The sequence below is a fragment of the Pinus tabuliformis genome, chromosome 4_1, assembly GCF_031772625.1.
Source record: "Pinus tabuliformis cultivar Carrire ecotype Pingquan chromosome 4_1, CPIR1, whole genome shotgun sequence".
NCBI classification, from domain to species: domain Eukaryota; kingdom Viridiplantae; phylum Streptophyta; class Pinopsida; order Pinales; family Pinaceae; genus Pinus; species Pinus tabuliformis.
The window spans coordinates 736,786,887-736,804,672 of NC_142303.1; the positions used below are offsets into that span (position 1 = coordinate 736,786,887).

At 40.2% G+C, this 17,786-nt stretch overlaps 2 protein-coding genes across 3 annotated transcripts in view; one reads left to right on the top strand and one right to left on the bottom strand.

Annotated features, from left to right (window-relative positions):
- Window positions 1–17,786, bottom strand: part of VHA-A (vacuolar ATP synthase subunit A) — a 125,749-nt gene that overhangs the window by 60,133 nt on the left and 47,830 nt on the right. The gene's annotated exons all lie outside the window — the stretch shown is intronic.
- On the top strand, window positions 12,235–14,064 carry LOC149178257 (inactive exonuclease DIS3L2-like). Its single transcript, XM_089423879.1, has one exon. The coding sequence runs from the start codon at window positions 12,235–12,237 to the stop codon at window positions 14,062–14,064; it is 1,830 nt and encodes a 609-aa protein (XP_089280005.1).

Sequence of the window (17,786 nt, forward strand, 5' to 3'; positions counted from 1 at the left end):
TAAATAACCATTAATATTTTTATTTTTCTAAATTTAGACTTAGGAACCCATTAAAAATATTAATTATTTTAATAACTCCTCATCCGGGTGGAATTTCTCCAAACGATTTTTGGGTTCTGGAGATCTCATGTATTCTATCCCTCCACAAAATTTCGGAGCTAGAGCACACCCGATACTACCCAAAAATCAACATAAACATTTTATAATGCCAAAACTAACTTCTATCTAATTTCTCCATCTAATGTTTAAAAAATTCCATCCACTTTACAAGGCATGCAGATGACTTGTACAAATTTTAAATATATATGCAGAATCAACATAAAATCATCAATAGATCTTCAAATCTATCAGCATTTTACACATCAAACTCACAAAATTTGGGAACCACATTTCATAGTCATGATGAGGAACAACCTTGGAAAACATTAATTCAGAAAGACTTTTTCAACATTCTTTGGAACTTAAATTAAAATTGAGCATTTTAAAAAAAATATTCCGCAATTTTTAAGCACATATACAAACTAGCCACAACACTCTGAATGGCAAAATTAATATTGACATAACCGAGATGGAAGCTGACAAGTGTTGAATGGAGTTAGAGAGCAAGAGTTCTGCCTAGTCTATGATGCCTAGACTAGCAGAGGGACCCACAGATTTCCACTTTTGCAGATTTTAATTATTTCCTATGTATTGACTTAGGAAAAAAAATCCTTAGTTAAATTATAAAGAGATCTCAGTCTTACAATTAAAGTAAATCTCAGCCATTGAGTTTGCTAGGTGGGGCCCAGGTCGAATTATAAAGAGGAGATGAAGCAGCTAGTGGAAATATCAATTTAGTGCATTAGAAGTGTGTGTTCTGCTCAGTATTTTCAGTGAGTGTGTTCAGCAATTAGGGCACTCAGACCAGCGCAGAGAGAGCAAGGAAAAGAGGCCATTCAGCCCTCAGTTTTTCCAGCACGCCGTCACCTTCAGCCAGGAAGAGTTTATCTGTACAAAGAGGCCATGCAGAGAGGCCGCGCAGAGGGCTGCGCAAGGGACCATATGAATCCATATGGATTTCGTAAAGCACACAGACAGAGAAGACCGTGAGGGCCAAGGTGCAGTTCACTTGGGTGTTTGGTGAATTTCAGGAGTTGCTAAGGCAAAGGGACGTCTTCCCTGAAGATTGAAAATTTGCTAAAGCAGAAATAAAGAACACACACTTAGCAGGTTTTCCCCAGTTGGGGTTTCCTAGGTAATTTCTGGTGGTGTGTGTTTTGATGTACTTGTGTCTTCAATGATTTATTTTCCACTGTGAACATTCAGTTAGAATACTCAGTATATTTAGTGAATGTAATTGAAGGTTTAAGTTTCAGTTTATTTCACTGCTGAAAATTCATTAAATTAGTTGCTGGGTATTTAAAATTTAACATGGTATCAGAGCTCAGCCTCTGATTGAAGACCAGAAGCAATGTTTACTTCCTCGGGAGCAGGTTAAAGGGAGCAAAAGCGCAGTTTATCAGTCAGACCACTGCTAGGGCTTTCCTGAAATAGCTCAGCACTATGATTTTTTTGAGTAGTTCGAACAGGTGCATGGCATACTTGGGGTTGAGGTTTGAAGACCACCTAGATGGGGCCTCAAATTTGTGTTCTTGGAGGGAGAGGATTGGTATAGTGCTGGAGGAGAAAAGCATTTGGGAGTTTGTGGACAGTCCACCAGCCCAACCGACCCTCAACAGCTGGCTCAGCACAACAAGAAAAAAATGTGAAAGCTAGAAGAATCATCCTTGAGGGAGTCCAAGACCACATCATACCTCACTTGTCCGGGAAGAAGACCGCTCAGGCCATGTGGGAAGCCATCATAGGGTTGTACCAAGGTTCGAGTGAGGCCAAGAAATTGGTACTCAAGGACAAACTTAGAAACATCAAGGTGGCGAAGTCCAAGTCCATGGTCTCATACCTTACTAGGTTCACCCAAGTGAGGGATGAGCTAGCTGGAGTTGCAGAGACAATCTCAAACAAAAACCTTGTCAGCTTTGTGCTGTTGGGTTTTTCCAAGTTATGGGAGAACTTCACTAACGCGGTGAGTGGCAGAGAAAAGCTTACAAATTGGGAGCGTTTATGGCGTCACTGTGTCCAAGAGGAGATCCGGAGGCAGGCCAACATTGGGTCTCACGCAAAGTCAGAGGAAGAGAAGAACTTTGCCCTAGCTATCAAAAGGGGCAAGGCCATTGGAAAGAAAGGCACAGGAGGGGCCGATTCCAACACTAGAGGCGAGAAAAAGAAGGATCTTAGTCGGATAAAGTGTTTCTCATGCCATCAATTTGGGCACTACTCCACCAAGTGCACTATCAGGAAGAAGGGGTCCAAGAAGGACCATGTCGCGACATCTGCAGAGGTGGACGAGTAAACTTCTCACTTTGAGAGGTTGTTCTCGCTCATAGCTTGCATGGCAAGCTCAATGGCTAACAACGTGTGGTATATTGACAGTGGAGCTTCCTATCATACGACCAGAAACAAGGAGTATTTCAGCAAAATTTCTTTTCGACAGACTTAGCAGAATTTCTTTTCTAAGAAGACTTAGCAGAATTTCTTTTCAACAAACTATTGTTGATGTCTAAATCGTATCTAAGCAGAATTTCTTTTCAACAGACTTAGAAGAAAGCCATCTTTAGTACACAAAGGATTGGAAATACATATGATATTAGGTGGTTTATCAGCTAGTCAAGCACAACAGAATTCACAACCATGGGTGGTTTATCAGTTGTGCCAAGCACTCTAAGAACGGTTTATCAACCCATAGCAAGCACCCTAGGTGGTTTATCACCTCTCTCTTAGAAAGCACCCTTCTGCATGTGGTTTATTAGCCCTCGCTAGCACCCTAAGTTGTTTCTCAGCCAGTCCTTGGCAGGCACTCATTCCCATTTCCTCTTTATCCTCTTGCACTTTTGGTCACAATTTTCTCTTTTAGAGAATCTTATCCCCTCAGCGCATAGCTCTTTCTAGCTTTACTCGTGAGCTTCCACCAAGAAGCGGTCCAACACCCACAATGTTGTGCAATTTCTTTTTTATCATTTCTTCAAGGTGTCTCTCCATGTTCCTCTTGGACTCTTCCTGTTTTTTTTCTTATTATTTGCACCATAAAATTAACTAAAGGTGTTAGCTAACCCCACATGGGTTTATCTTTCGTCTTACCTCTTAGATCATGGATTTGTGATCCTAGTCTTCAGGCCATCACATAAAATACTCATTTATAATGTCAAGTGTCATTACATTACAAAATTCAAGGGGAAAACATACCAGGGGTGTCACAAACCCCACCCCCTTAATGGGAACACCGTCCTTGGTGTTCTGATTAACACAACAAACAAAAATTGAGCTTCGCATACAACTGAGCTTCACATACAACTCATACATCTCCTTATTCAACAACAAAATATGGGTATTACGCCCTTATTTGCTCAACCATCTCCCAGGTGGCTTCATCAGGTCCAAAGTGCTTCCATTGCACCTTGACCTACTCTATTGTTCTATTCTAGAGCATGATTTGCCTCCGATCCAGGATGCATAGTGGTTTTGGTTGGAACTCTCCCTCTGGTTCCACCTGTATCACAGACCAGTCAACAACATGATTAGTGTCATGAACATATTTCTTAAGCAAGGAAACATGAAAAACATTGTGTACTTTCACTGTGGGTGGAAAGGCCAATCTATAGGCCACTGGCCCCACTCTCTCCAAAATCTGGAATGGTCTGTTGTATCTGGGTGCCAACTTGGCACATGAGCCCATTTTTAATGAGCTTTTCTTTGGCTTAATATGGAGATAAACATGCTCTCCTACTTGAAACTCTTTATGTAGCCTTTGTTGATTTGCATAACTTTTCTGCCTATCCTCGGTTACCATTAAATTTTGTCTAATCTTGATCATCTCCTGCTTCATTTCTTTTATTAGCAAGTCTGGCCCAACAATTACTCTATTTACTGGATCATCCCAGCTGATAAGGGTGTTGCATTTCCTACCATAAAGTGCCTCAAAGGGACTCATTCCCAATGATTCTTGATAGTCATTGTTGTATGCAAATTCTACCAGTGGAAGGTAGTCTTCCCACTTTCTTGGTTGATGCATCACATACATCCTCAACATGTCTTCCAATATTCTATTCAAACTCTTTGTTTGATCATCAGTCTAAGGATGATAAGTAGTCCTAAAGGCTAGCTGGGTTCCAAAACCAACAAACAGTGACTTCCAAAATTTAGAAGTAAACTTGGCATCTCTATCTAATATTATCCTTTTGGGTACTCCATGCAACCTGATTATCTCTTTCATGAATATCTAGGCTATATCTATTGCTTTATGAATAGATTTAACTACAAAGTGAGTTGTCTTGCTCAACTTATCCACTACCACCATGATAGCATCATGTTGTCTAGATGTCCTGGGCAATCCTATAATGGAGTCCATGGATATGACCTCCCATTTCCATTCCAGAATTGGAATTGCTTGTAGTAGTCCAACTGGATGTCTGCATTCTACCTTCACTTGTTGACATTCCAAACACTTTGCAAGGTATTCAGCAACATCTTTCTTCATTCTTGGCCAAAAATATGTCCTCTTCATGGTTGTCATCTTCTTTTGATATCCAAGGTGACCTGAATAAGGTCTTTCATGGAAGTCATCCATGATAAACTTCCTTAAATTCTTGGCATTGGGCACATATTTTCTATTTTTGAATATTAGTATTCCATCATCACTAAGTTGGTAGCTTCAACTTATCGCTCCATCTAGTTGTTCCTGCCAACACTTCTTCACAAACTGGTGATGTCCATCATTTATTAGCCCTTCTTTTATCCTCTCCTTGATGTCAAATGAGCAAGAGATTATGGCTGCTAGGTGAACCTCTTGCAAACTTCCATTGAGTGCATCCACCACCTTATTCTCTTTTCCTATGATGAGCTTAACTTCGAAATCAAACTCACTGATCAAAGCCAACCATCTAGCTTGTCAGGCACTTAGTTTGGGTCGGTCAAACAAATATTTCAGTTCAACGTGATCAGTAATCAATATAAACCTCCTTCCCAATAGGTAATGTCTCCATATTTTTAATTTGTGCACAATGGATGCCAACTCCAAGTCATGAGTGACATAATTCCTCTCACGCTCATTCAGTTTTCTAGATTCAAAGTAGATCACGTGTCCTTCTTCCATCAGGATTCTGCCAAGTCCCTCTTTGCAAACATCAATGCAAACTACAAAATCTTTCTCTGGATCAGTTATTCTCAAAATAGGTGCACAAGTGAGCAACTTCTTCAATTGTCCAAAACTCGTTGCACATTTAGGAGTCCACTAAAACTTCAATCCTTTTCTTTGTAACACAATGATGGGATGCCCACTTTTTGAGAAGTTTTGAATGAACCTTTGGTAGTAACCAGCCAACCCCGTAAATGATCTGACCTCTGTCACATTCCAGGGCATAGGCCATTTCATTATCGTTTTGATCTTTTGTAGGTCCATAGCCACTCCTTTTGATATCGCATGCCCCAAGTAGTGAACCTGAGTTTGAAAGAACTCACATTTGTTGAGTTTGGCATACAATTTGTGCTCTCTGATCAGTTGTAGAACAGCTCTCAGGTGGTCCTCATGCTCCTTTTCATTCTTTGAATACACCAGGATGTCATCCACAAACACTAGTACAAATTTGTCCAAATATGGCTTGAGCACATTGTTCATAAGGCACATAAAGGTTGTTGGAGTGTTTGTAAGCTAGGATGGTACAACAAAAATCATAGTGGCCATACCTCATCCTAAAAAAGGTTTTATGAATGTCTTCTTCCTTGATCCTAACCTGGTGGTATCCGGTCCTTTAGTCGATCTTGGAAAACACAACAGCCCCTCTCAATTGGTCGAATAGATCGTCAATTATGGGCAATGGGTACTTATTTTTCACAATGGCTTTGTTTAGTTGCTGGTAATCTATGCACAGACGCAATGTTCCATCTTTCTTTTTGACAAAGAGTGTTGGGGCTCCCCACGGTGAAACGTTGGGCAGGGGTCGTATGTATCTTTTCTCCATCATTTCCTTCAATTTCAGCTTCAACTCCACGAGTTCAAGGGTGCTCATACGATAGGGGGCTTTTGTTGTTGGTGTTGTTCCTCAGATCAACTCGATGATGAAATCAATATCTCCGCTGGGCGGTAGTCCTAGCAACTCATCTGAAATACATCTTTGTACTGCATTAGCACTGGGCAATTCGCTAAGGGATTTGCGTTGGTCTCTTTCTCCTCTTGTTATCTAGATGGCATAAAGGGCACACCCTTTTCTACCATAGCGCTTTACTTGCATCACTGAAATCATTCTAAGTGTTATTGGCTTCTTAATACTCTACAGCGTTATTGGGTTGCCTTCATCGTTGAGGCACTCTAGTACTTTATTATAACAATCCACCTTTGCCCTGTGGGTTTCCAGCCAATCCATACCTATCAGAACATCATATGATCCCAATGGCAGCAAATTTAATTTGACTACAATAGTGATGCCCCCGATTTCTACAAGGAAAGATTCAATCAGAACATCATATGATCCCAATGGCAGCAAATTTAATTTGACTACGATAGTGATGCCCCCGATTTCTACAAGGAAAGATTCAACCATATATGTTATCCATCACTTTGTCCCAGTGGCCAGCTTCCATTTGAATGATTGCTACTTGTTGGTCTGTCTACCTATTATCTAATGCAATGTATGTCCTGGGGATGCTTTGGGCCACATCATTCACAATTGTTGCCTCGTGTAGGTTATATAACTTTTGACATTGTCTTGTAAAAGAGGACAATTTCTTCGCAGATGGTTTTCTCCACATTCTCAACATTGTATGCTCCCTTTCTTGGATCTTTCACCTTGCTCATTAACTAATTTCCAAGGTATATTTCTGTTGATTGTGGAATTTTATTGACGTTCCCTTTTGGTGAGGTTATTAAACTTTCCACCCTTTCCTCCTTGCTTATATCTTGAGGTTCTCTGCCCTCCTCCTTCGCCTTTCTTCTTCTAGTTAGCTAGGACCTCAGCCTTATGCTTACATTGTTCATAGCAATGCTTGGTCTTCTGAATAACCTCATCCAGAGTCTTGAGTTCATCGAATTCTATTCTATCTCGGTATGCTTGTGGTAGCTCGCTAACATACCTCTGGATTTTAGTCTTCTCATCCTTGATGTAAGGTACATATCTTAGTAGTTCCAAAAATTTGTCGATATACTCCTCAGGAGTCATCTACCTCATTTTGTGTTCATAAAATTCCTTGGCTCTATTCTCATAATATTTCTTGAATAGGTACTTTGCTTGGAAGTACTTTTCAAACTGTATCCATGTCAACTCCTCTTTGGTGCCTTTGATGTTCTTGAAATCCTCCCACCATATATCAGCTTTCCCCTTCAAGCTAAATACAGTCTAGCCTTCATGTTCTCAATGTAATCATGCAATCTAAAGTACTTCTTTATTCCCAAGAGCTAAGCCTTTGCCTCTTCTGCTTTGTTTACTTATCCACCAAAGGTTAGGGGGTTTTAACTTTTGCTTTCTTGAATTCTTCTAGCATGGGAATCCTCCTACTCTTCCTTTGATAATAATATCTCTTGTCTACACAGTCTAATGATCTATCAGGGCTGCTTGATTCTCTTTTTGGTGTGTTGAGCAGAATTGTTCCTCCCTCTACATGTATATGCCTCTTTCTTGATTAGCTACCTTCTGCCTTCTTGTTGTCAAACTCATGCTTTTGGATCTCTAGTGAACTATCCTTAAACTTATACTTATCTTGATGGTTGGTACCAATCTCCTAATGTCATTGTCTTTGCAAGTCTGACAAACTCTGCACTAATATGGCATTCACTTGTGCTTGCTCTGTAACAATCTTTTCGTTATTTGCCTTGCAACTTCATATCTCAGCTCATAGGCTTCTAAGAGTGTCCATCAATTCAAGATTGTCCTCTTCTTTCATCTTCCCAACTACCTCTTATTTGGGGCCTTGTTAGGTTTTGTTTCCACCATATTGTTCAAATCTGTTGCTCATTGTTTCTCTTTCTTATTGTATATTGACGCGTGTCAATCTGCTTTCACATACACATAGATGTTAGTCAACAAGAAAAGAAAAGCAAAAGGATACATATATCCACCACCTTGATTTATATTGATCTAAAACACCAAATTTCAATTAGAATATAAATAATATTCCATCAATAGTTCCATAAAACCATACATTTCAACAATTTGCACTTTCAACGCCATCACACATCTATCAGCAGAAAGGAAATCTAGCAGATCAAGCATTTATCGAGAGTATGCATGTGAGCCTTTCCACATCTAGTGCTTGAACCTAGGATCTGATACCACTTTGTAACATACCCCCTACTACCCCTAGTCCCTACTAGGGGTAGTTAGAAAGAGGGCAGTTACTGAGCTGACCCAACCTCCAAGATTCTAGTTATGGAAATGGGGTCTAAAATTTTTTTATTCTTTTCAAACCCTTCAAAACTCAAAATGGATAGCATCATTACGTTCGTCTCGTCGAAATCTTTCCAACGATATATAATTTACCTTAATCCGATTCCCGGATCAAAAGATATATCCATTTAAATATTTGTCAACTATCTTCTGCCAAGTCATTCTGGCCTACCATATGGAAACTATGTAGCCTCCACGTGGTGCCCACGTGGCATCCAAATCATAGCCCACATGTTAGTTGTTGACCCGTTCATGATGATCAATACCCACGGGACCCCCTTTTATCCACAATCCAATACTATGTAGCCTCCACGTGGTGCCCACATGGCATCCAAATCATAGCCCACATGTTAGTTGTTGACCCGTTCATGATGATCAATACCCACGGGACCCCCTTTTATCCACAATCCAATACATACATATATATATTATGTAAGGGAGGGCCCCCTATTCCACCTCATCCCATGAATATAATCTCAGGGATTTCCTTTAGAGTCCCTCTTTGAAACCACTGGGGAAGAATCCTTCGGGGTTACATGGAGGTTACACTCAATTGTGCCACCACATCAACTTAGCGGAGGCGGTCAACTATTCTCATGGGTCAACAATGAACGAGCCCACAAAACCACATCGTTCCGGGGATAAAATTCCCGGAGTTTCCCTTCAAGTCCCCTTTACAAATCGTCGGTACCTTTGATTGAAATCGTCGGGGTGATGTGAAGTACCCTATCCACATACGCCTATATTACAATGCCGTGTGGCTTCTCTGCCCAAACATATTGGAGGGGCCCACTCCTGCCACATAATCCCAGGGATTTTTCCTCTTACCATTACTAGAATAGACCATATTTACGTGGAGCATCCTCATTACAAGTCTGCTCACAAACAAGCATTTTCCCATTGGTCATTCTATGATTTGCAAGTGTCACTTGGCAATGACTTCGATTCCAACAGGCCCACAAGATCCACGTAGTCCCTATGATAAAATATCGGGAGTTTCCTCGTTTCCCCTCAAGGCATCTTACAAAAATGTCAAGATGCCTTCGATCGAAATCGTCAGGGTGACGTCACAGTGTCAAAACATCGGGTGAAGTGGTCCAGTCCCCACTCGACCACCAACCCTTTGTCATTTGACATGCTATAGGAGAGATTTGGGATCTTTGCTCCATTGCAGGGCTTACGAACAAACGGGCCCACGACCCATGTCATCTTGAGAATTAAATCTCAAAAGTTCCAAGTAGAGCCTCCCCTTGAAACCTCTAGGGTAATACTTTTGGGGTCCATCTAACGGCGAAGGCTTCTCAAGACTTTCAACGGTCCAAATGTAATGTTCCTACAAAATTAAGTGCCAAAAAGGACGAAATAGCCCATCAATCCCCATAGGCTACAGTCCTCGATAAAGGGGAAAACCCCAAAAATTTCCAATTCTAGGCAAGTTTTGGGGCTGTTGGGCAAAGAAACCCAAGTTGGGACTTGGAGTGAAATTTACTCAATCAATTAAGGAAGGAGAGTCCCTCAAAGAAATCTATAAATTCAAGAGGATTGGATTCATTTGAAGCATCATGGAATTGAATCATTATCTTTGTTTTTCTTGAGCCTGAGGCTCTAAGGGTTTTAAGACCCCTTTTTCATTATCAAATTTGGTGGTGAAAGATTCCACCCTAGTTGACTCATTTCCTATTTTTTATTTCTTCTTTCTATTCTGGCACAGGGATACCAGTTGAAGGACAGCGCATTTATTTGTGAATCTGTGATCTGGGCCTGGAAGAATAGCAAGGTATTTCGCTGCCATTGCAATTGCTTTGACACAGGGATATCTCTGAAAGAGCAGCGAAGATCCTACGATCTCTAAACCCTTGATCTGGAGTAGGGTTTATATCTGGAAATGGCAGTGGGTGGTCGTTGAAGCAGTCGAGCCAGTGGAAGGTCGAGGAAAGACAGGACCTGGCACAGTGTAGATCTGAGAGCCCCACATTATTGAACAGAACCGAGTTTGAGTTCATGAAGCCAGCGAATTTGAATACTTCTTCTGTGATCAAATCAGAAGATCCAAGGTTTAAGCAAGATAGAGAATCAGGGTGGTTTTCATCAAAGCATTTCCAATACCAACTCCAGTCAGATCTTCGATTACTCCTAGGACTTCAAGGACATCACCTCTGTGATCCGCAAGGGCAACCGAAGTCTAAATCTTATTGCAATTCGATAGGGTTTCTGGAACCAACAGTACGTGGTAACAAGTCCGACGTACCTAACAGATTTGTAGCAATTCAAAGGGTTGATCACGGACTCACCAAGTCAACTACTTCTTGACCTTCCCGACAGTGGAACCGAGCACCTGTAGCAGACAGTTGAAATTTCAACTGCAGATTCGGATTCTGAAGCAGTAGTAGAATAGACTGGTATTGGATCATACTAGTTCGTAGTTGTAGACAAGGTATTTTACCTTGTCTCTGATTGTATTCGGACTATAAAGAACTATGGTTAGGGCATTATACAGCAGCAAAGGGGTTTTGAATCACAATATGTGGATTCATGACACTGTGAGAAGTTTTTGAACAAATTGTATCTGGTTGATTTATGAATTGTTGCTACAAAGGAACAATACAATATTCTGTTGATATTGTTGTATTATTTGCTTGAGGACATTGTGTTTATCAGATGATATATTTCTTTGTCTGGTACTGTATTACTAAAGATTAGCAATCGTTAATTAAATTTTGATTTACTGTGATAGAACAAAAAGGGTCAATTGCCTGGAACCCCTAGGGCAGAATTGTCCTTGCCCTAGCCCTGGAAACCCTAGTGGTATCAGAACTGGCTCTCCTGCCAGCCTAGAGGGTGTTTTGAAATGGAGCCATGGGAAACAATTTTGGGCGAGGAGGAAGCAAAATCTTGGCAGAAGTTAGAAGAGCAGCAAGCTGAGACCATTAATCGATTGCAATTTTGAAACAAAAGGACCCTTGAGGAATTAGAAAATTTTAACAAAAAAGGCCTCAGCATATAAATAATCCCTTGGACCTTATGTTAAGAGCACACAATAGAACGCAAGTATATGGAACAATTTTTTGGCTAGCTGCAGGAAAAACAAGTCCAGTAAAAGAGAAACTTAGGCAGTGGCAAAAGCATGGACGTGGTTGTATCCCCCTAAAAAGAAGGAAAGGAATGAAGGTGAGAGATATTTAGTGGATGATTTCTTGAACTCTGAGTATTAAAACTACAAGTTCAGAAAGATCATTAAATGGACAAACTGCTCTGCAGCCAACACTAAGCAGTATTACCATTGACAGGGAATATTTGAAGTCAATATGCCCGGTAACTGAAGTATCCTATTCTATAGATAATGATAATGACGGATTGTCCAGCCATCAATTGGAAAATGGAATGCTAACCTTACCTGCCACAGCTAGTGCACCCCTTGAATGTGATAATGATATCGATTTGGATGAACATTTTGATGGAGAATGTGGTACAAATCCTGTGAAAGACATTGATGAACAAGTTGCCCCTAAGATTGACAAGTACTCAAGTAAAGATAGCGTTGGGCATCCTGGTCAGAAAGATTCCACAGAGTTGGGAAAGGATAGAACACACCTTGATTATAAACATGACCCAGTATCTCCTTGGGCCAAACTGAATTGTGCTTCAAACAAGCAGAAAAATGATTCAGATTCTGGGGCTGCCAACAACATTTCTAGAAAGCAAGGAATCTTTAAAAGCCAAATCGAAGGTAGATAGTTCGGAAAAAACTAACTGTCCCAAGTTGCTAATGAACAATAATTCAAATGCAAGTGATCAAAATGCTGGGTCAGATATTGACCATACTGCTTTCTGTATTAACAAGAGTGCATATGCTAATGAAGCAACAACTAGTACATTATGTGATGCTACTTCATATCAAACTGTTGAGCAGTATTTGTCAAGCAGTGAATCATCTGAAGTTAGGTGTAACTATGACCAACAAGATAAGCTGGCAGAGGCATTAGCAATTGTTGCTTCGACTGTGAACTCACTACCAAATAAACAACCCACTGATGGAGTGATAGGCATCATTAAGAAATCTTCACGTCGTGAGGCAGTAATTGGTTTTCTTGAAGCTAAAAGGTGGCTTGCATATAAGGAAGGACCAAGGGGAGGATGCTCCAGAAGTGAGAAAATGCCAGAGAGTAGTTGCAAAAGATCAACATCACACAATGAGGGAAGTTCTATCAAGTTGGTACCTACAGATTCCAGATTTCCAAAAATGACTGTCCCAGTGAACATTTTACCAGGCAAGCTGAAGAACCGGTTGCAAAAAGGTGACCTCACACTAGAAAGCGAGTTGGTAGCTGCTTCAAATAAGGTATGGAGACCAGAGAGTTACCTTCCTCTTGCATTTGTCAAGCATAATCTGGGACAAGGTGGAGAAATTAAAGTACAAACTGCAGCAATTTTTGAGCACGCAATTCACAGTGCTATTTCTCCATCTGAGGTGCTGACTTGTCTACCAGAGGTTCCATGGAAAATACCTATAGAGGAGTTTAAAGTGAGGAGAGATATGGGAAATTTCCACATATTCTCAATTGATCCCCCAGATGCAAAGGATCTAGATGATGCATTGCCAATTAAAAACCTAGGGAATGGTGTCATGAGAGTGGGAGTCCATATTGCAAATGTTTCCTACTTTGTCCATCCCGAGACTATGTTGGATAGAGAGGCACAAGACTGTTCTACAAGTATCTATCTTATCCAGTGTATGCTACCGATATTGCCTCGCATTCTTTGTGAAGAACTGTGCTCATTGAACCCAGGAATTGATAGACTAACCTTCTCAGTTATGTGGGATATTCATCCTTCAGGGGACGTTGTGGATCACTGGATTGGGCGGACAATAATTTGTTCATGCTACAAGCTTTCCTATCAACAGGCACAGAAAATTATAGATGGCATCTTTGACTACAGTAAAACTAATGGCGGTGAAAAGTGCTATCCAGAACTACAGGGACTATTTGACTGGCAAGACAATGTTGCAGGTGTTTATAATCTGCATAAAATTGCTAGACATAGCAGGGAGAACATGTTTGAAAAAGGGGCTTTGAGGCTAGATAGCTCTAAGCTTGTGTTTGTTCTAGACAAGGATGGTTTGCAATGTGAAAGTATGCTTTATGAGAACAAGCATTCAAGCATGCTCACGAAGGAATTCATGCTCTTAGCAAACAACACAATAACATCAACTAATAGTGGTGACAGCAGCAGCGGTAATGATGAAATTGTGTTAAAGGATGATGGGAAGTTGGAAAATACAGCCACTTCTCCAAAAGGCACTTCAAATGGTGTAGATATAGAAGCCAAGACAGAAAGCACCATAAATTCTGATTTGACTTCAAAGATGGAGAAGATTGATATATCCGATAATTTGACCTTCCCTCAAAATGTTGAAAGAAGTATTAATGTATCTTTTGCCAAGCCTCCTGATTGGGTGGGATGGGAAAATACAACAGATTTTGAGGGCACATCTAGCAAAAATCTATTCAGAAAAAACAATCCTTTTGAAATGGACATCAGAAATCCATTAGAGGCGGATGTTAATTTAAAAACGGCTTGTACAGGCCAAGGCTAAAGGACAAAAATGAATCATGTAACTAGCAAAGAGACAACTCAAGGTAGTTTTGTTCCTGAACTACGAAAGAAGGCAGAAGCCAATGAACTAGCGAAGAAAATATTGTCTTTGTTTGAAGAAAATATGGAAGTTGATGAGAAAGAAACAAAATGACTAAGAAAGCCAGGGAACATGCTATAAAGGAAGGAGTTGAAGGAGCCGCAACGAACTTGTCATTGCTTGAGAACAAGCAATGTCGAGAAGGGGAGATTGTAATGTTCCCATAAAGTTAAGTGCCAAAAAGGATGAAATATCCTATCGATCCCTGTAGGCTACAGTCCTCAATATGGGGAAAACCCCAAAAATTTCCAATTCCGGGCAAGTTTTGGGGCTGCTAGGCAAAGAAACCCAAGTTCGGGCTTGGAGTAAAGTTTACTCAATCAATTAAGGAAGGAGATCCCCTCAAAGAAATCTATAAATTCAAGAGGATTGGATTCATTTGAAGCATCATGGAACTGAATCATTATCTTTGTTTTACTTTTTGAGCCTGAGGCTTTGAGGGTTTTAAGACCCGTTTTTCATTGTCAATTTCGTTGGTGAAAGATTCCACCGTAATTGACTCATTTCCTATTTTTTCTTTCTTCTTTTTGTTCTGGCACAGGGATACCAATTGAAGGACATCGAATTTATTTGTGAATCTGTGATTTGGGCCAGTAAGAATAGCAAGGTATTTTGTTTCCATTGCAATCGTTTTGACATAGAGATATCTCTGAAAGAGAAGCGAAGATCCTACGATCTCTAAACCCTTGATCTGGAGTAGGGTTTACGTCTGGAAAGGGCAGTGGGTGGTCCCTGAAGCAACCGAGCCTATGGAAGGCCGAGGAAAGACAAAATCGGGCACAATGTGGATCTGAGAGCCCCGCATTATTGAACAGAACCGAGTTTGAGTTCATGAAGCCAGCGAATTTGAATACTTTTGTGATCAAATCGGAAGATCCAAAGGTTAAGCATGATAGAGAATCAAGGTGGTTTTAATCAAAGCATTTCCAATACCAATTCCAGTCATATCTCCAATTACTCCTATGACTTCAAGGGTGTCACCTTTGTGATCCACAAGGGCAAACAACGTCTAATCTTATTGCAATTTGATAAGGTTTCTAGAACCAACAGTACATGGTAACAAGTCCAACATCCCTAATATATTTGTAGCAATTCACGGCCTCACCAAGTCAACTACTTCTTGAACTTCCAGGCAGTGGAATAGAGCACCTGTAGCAGACAGTTGAAATTTCCACTACAGATTCAGACTCTGAAGCAATAGTAGAATAGACTGGTATTGGATCATACTAGTTCGTAGTTGTAGACAAGGTATTTTACCTTGTGTAAGATTGTATTTGGACCATCAAGAACTAGGGTTAGGGCATTATACAACAACAAAGGGGTGTTGAATCTCAATATGTCTATTCATGACACTATGAGAAGTTTTTGAACAAATTGTATTGGATTGATTTCTGAATTGTTGCTACAAAGGAACAATACGATATTTTGTTGGTATTGTTGTATTATTTGCTTGAGGACATTGTGTTTATTAGATGATATATTGCTCTACCTGGCACTATATTATTGAAGATTAGCAATCATGAATTAAATTTTGATAAATGTGATAGAACAAAAAGAGTCAATTGCCTAAAAACTCAATTGCCCTAGCCCATTACACCATATCTCCTCTAGGACTTCAATTTTTAACTCTCGGGCGCTTGTCTAAGACATGGTTTTTATATGTGTTTACATGATAGAGCCTTTGCCCAGGCCTCCATAACCACACTCGGCTTGACCTTCAGTCTTGTATGAAAAGGCTTATACAGGTGCGTAGGCACATATATTTATATATGCCTTGCATTATCCTTTTTAAGCTTTTACACAACCTAAACCCATCACACCTTTATTGCGGTATATACATTATACACACACACACACATTTACTCATTTATATAAAACTAGGGTTATCCCTCCTGAGCTTTCCCACTGCCTCAGCACCTCGCAACTGGCAACCTGCGAAATATACATGTGTGTGTGTGTGTGTGTGTGTTACATATTTTTATATGAGGACAAGGTTATGCCTCTTGACCTTGCGATTTGTAAAATAAGGCCTAATGGCAAATTGTTTTATATTAGGCTTTAAGTTTCTTTTTATCAGAGTTGTCTTTTTTTTACATGCACAGGCATTTAGACAGTCTGCAGGCTCAAAGTGAACACAAGAATAACCCGTTCCTTATGAAAATAATCAGTGAATCAGCCTCTCGTTTCTACACAAGAAAGAAGACATTCCATGCAGTGATTCGAAGCCACTAGACCTAGAATGCACTCCATAAACAATAAATAGAAATCTTCAAGCATTTAACCCTTTGATACATGACAAGAATTCATAAAAAGAAACATAAGCAGTCATGAATTACATTCAACAAGCTCATGCACCAGCATTACACAGCAATGCAACATTATTCAACGCTACATGTCAATTTTCCACTAGGAAATTCTTTAATTTCATTGCTCTTAGCTCAAAGCATTTTATTTACAATATAGAAAAGGGGAAAACTGAAGGTGGGACTTCAATTTTCCACCCAACCATAGACCTATTGTAGCCAGAATCACTTACAACAATCACCCCCAAGCCAGATCCATGATCTAAGGGGAATTTCTTTTCAACAGATTTAGCAAGAAGCCATCTTCAATACACAAAGAATAGGAAATACATATGACATTGGGTGGTTTATCAACTAGTCAAGCACAACAGAATTCACAACAATGGGTGGTTTATTAGTTGTGTCAAGCACTCTAAGAGTGGTTTATCAGCCCACAGTAAGCACCTTGGGTGGTTTATTAGATCTCTCTCAACAAGCACCCTTTTGCATGTGGTTTATCAACCCTAGCTAGCACCCTGAGTGGTTTCTCAACCAATCCTTGGCAAACACTCATTCCCATTTCCTCTTTATCCTCTTGCTCTTTTGGTCATAATTTTCTCTTTCAGGGAATCCCATTCCCTCAGCTCATAGTTCTTTCCAACTTTACTCATGAGCTTCACCAAGAAGAGGTCCAACCCCCACAATGTTGTGCAATTGCCTTTTTATCATTTCTTCGGGGTGTCTTTCTATGTTCCTCTTGGACTCTTCCTCTTCTTTTTCTTATTATTTGCACCACAAAATTAATTAAAGGTGTTAGCTAACCCCACATGGGTTTATCTTTCCTCTTCAGGCCATTACATAAGAAATACTCTTTTATAATGTCAAGTATCATTATATTACAAAATTCAGGGGGAAAACATACTAGGGGTGTCATGCTCATGAGATTAGGGTTGAGGATTTTGACTTATTGAAATCATAAAATAAATCTAAGGGAGAGGTGAAGACACACACAATTGTAGAGGAGGCGATTTTCTCTAGAGTGAGAGGCTCAACTAAACTGAAGAGAAGTGAGGAGAAGTGCAAGAGGGAGGTCGTGTTGCCTAAGAAGAGGGTCGAATTGTGGAGGAGGCCAAATTATCCAGAGAAATCGATTTCTCTAGTGTGTAGGGGTTGTACAAGACAGGGAGAAAGGAAGGTTGATTTGCTGGTGAGACAAGTTAATTCTCTAAGGCCGATTTGCTTCAGGTGGTTTGATTTCCAAAGGCCGAATTCTTTGAGGCCATTTTTCCTAGAGGGGAAGAGTTTACAGGTGCCCATAAACAATATTTTTTCTATGTATTC

Excerpts from the sequence above, each read along its gene's own strand:
- LOC149178257 (XM_089423879.1), top strand. The coding sequence starts at position 12,235 with ATGAACAATAATTCAAATGCAAGTGATCAAAATGCTGGGTCAGATATT.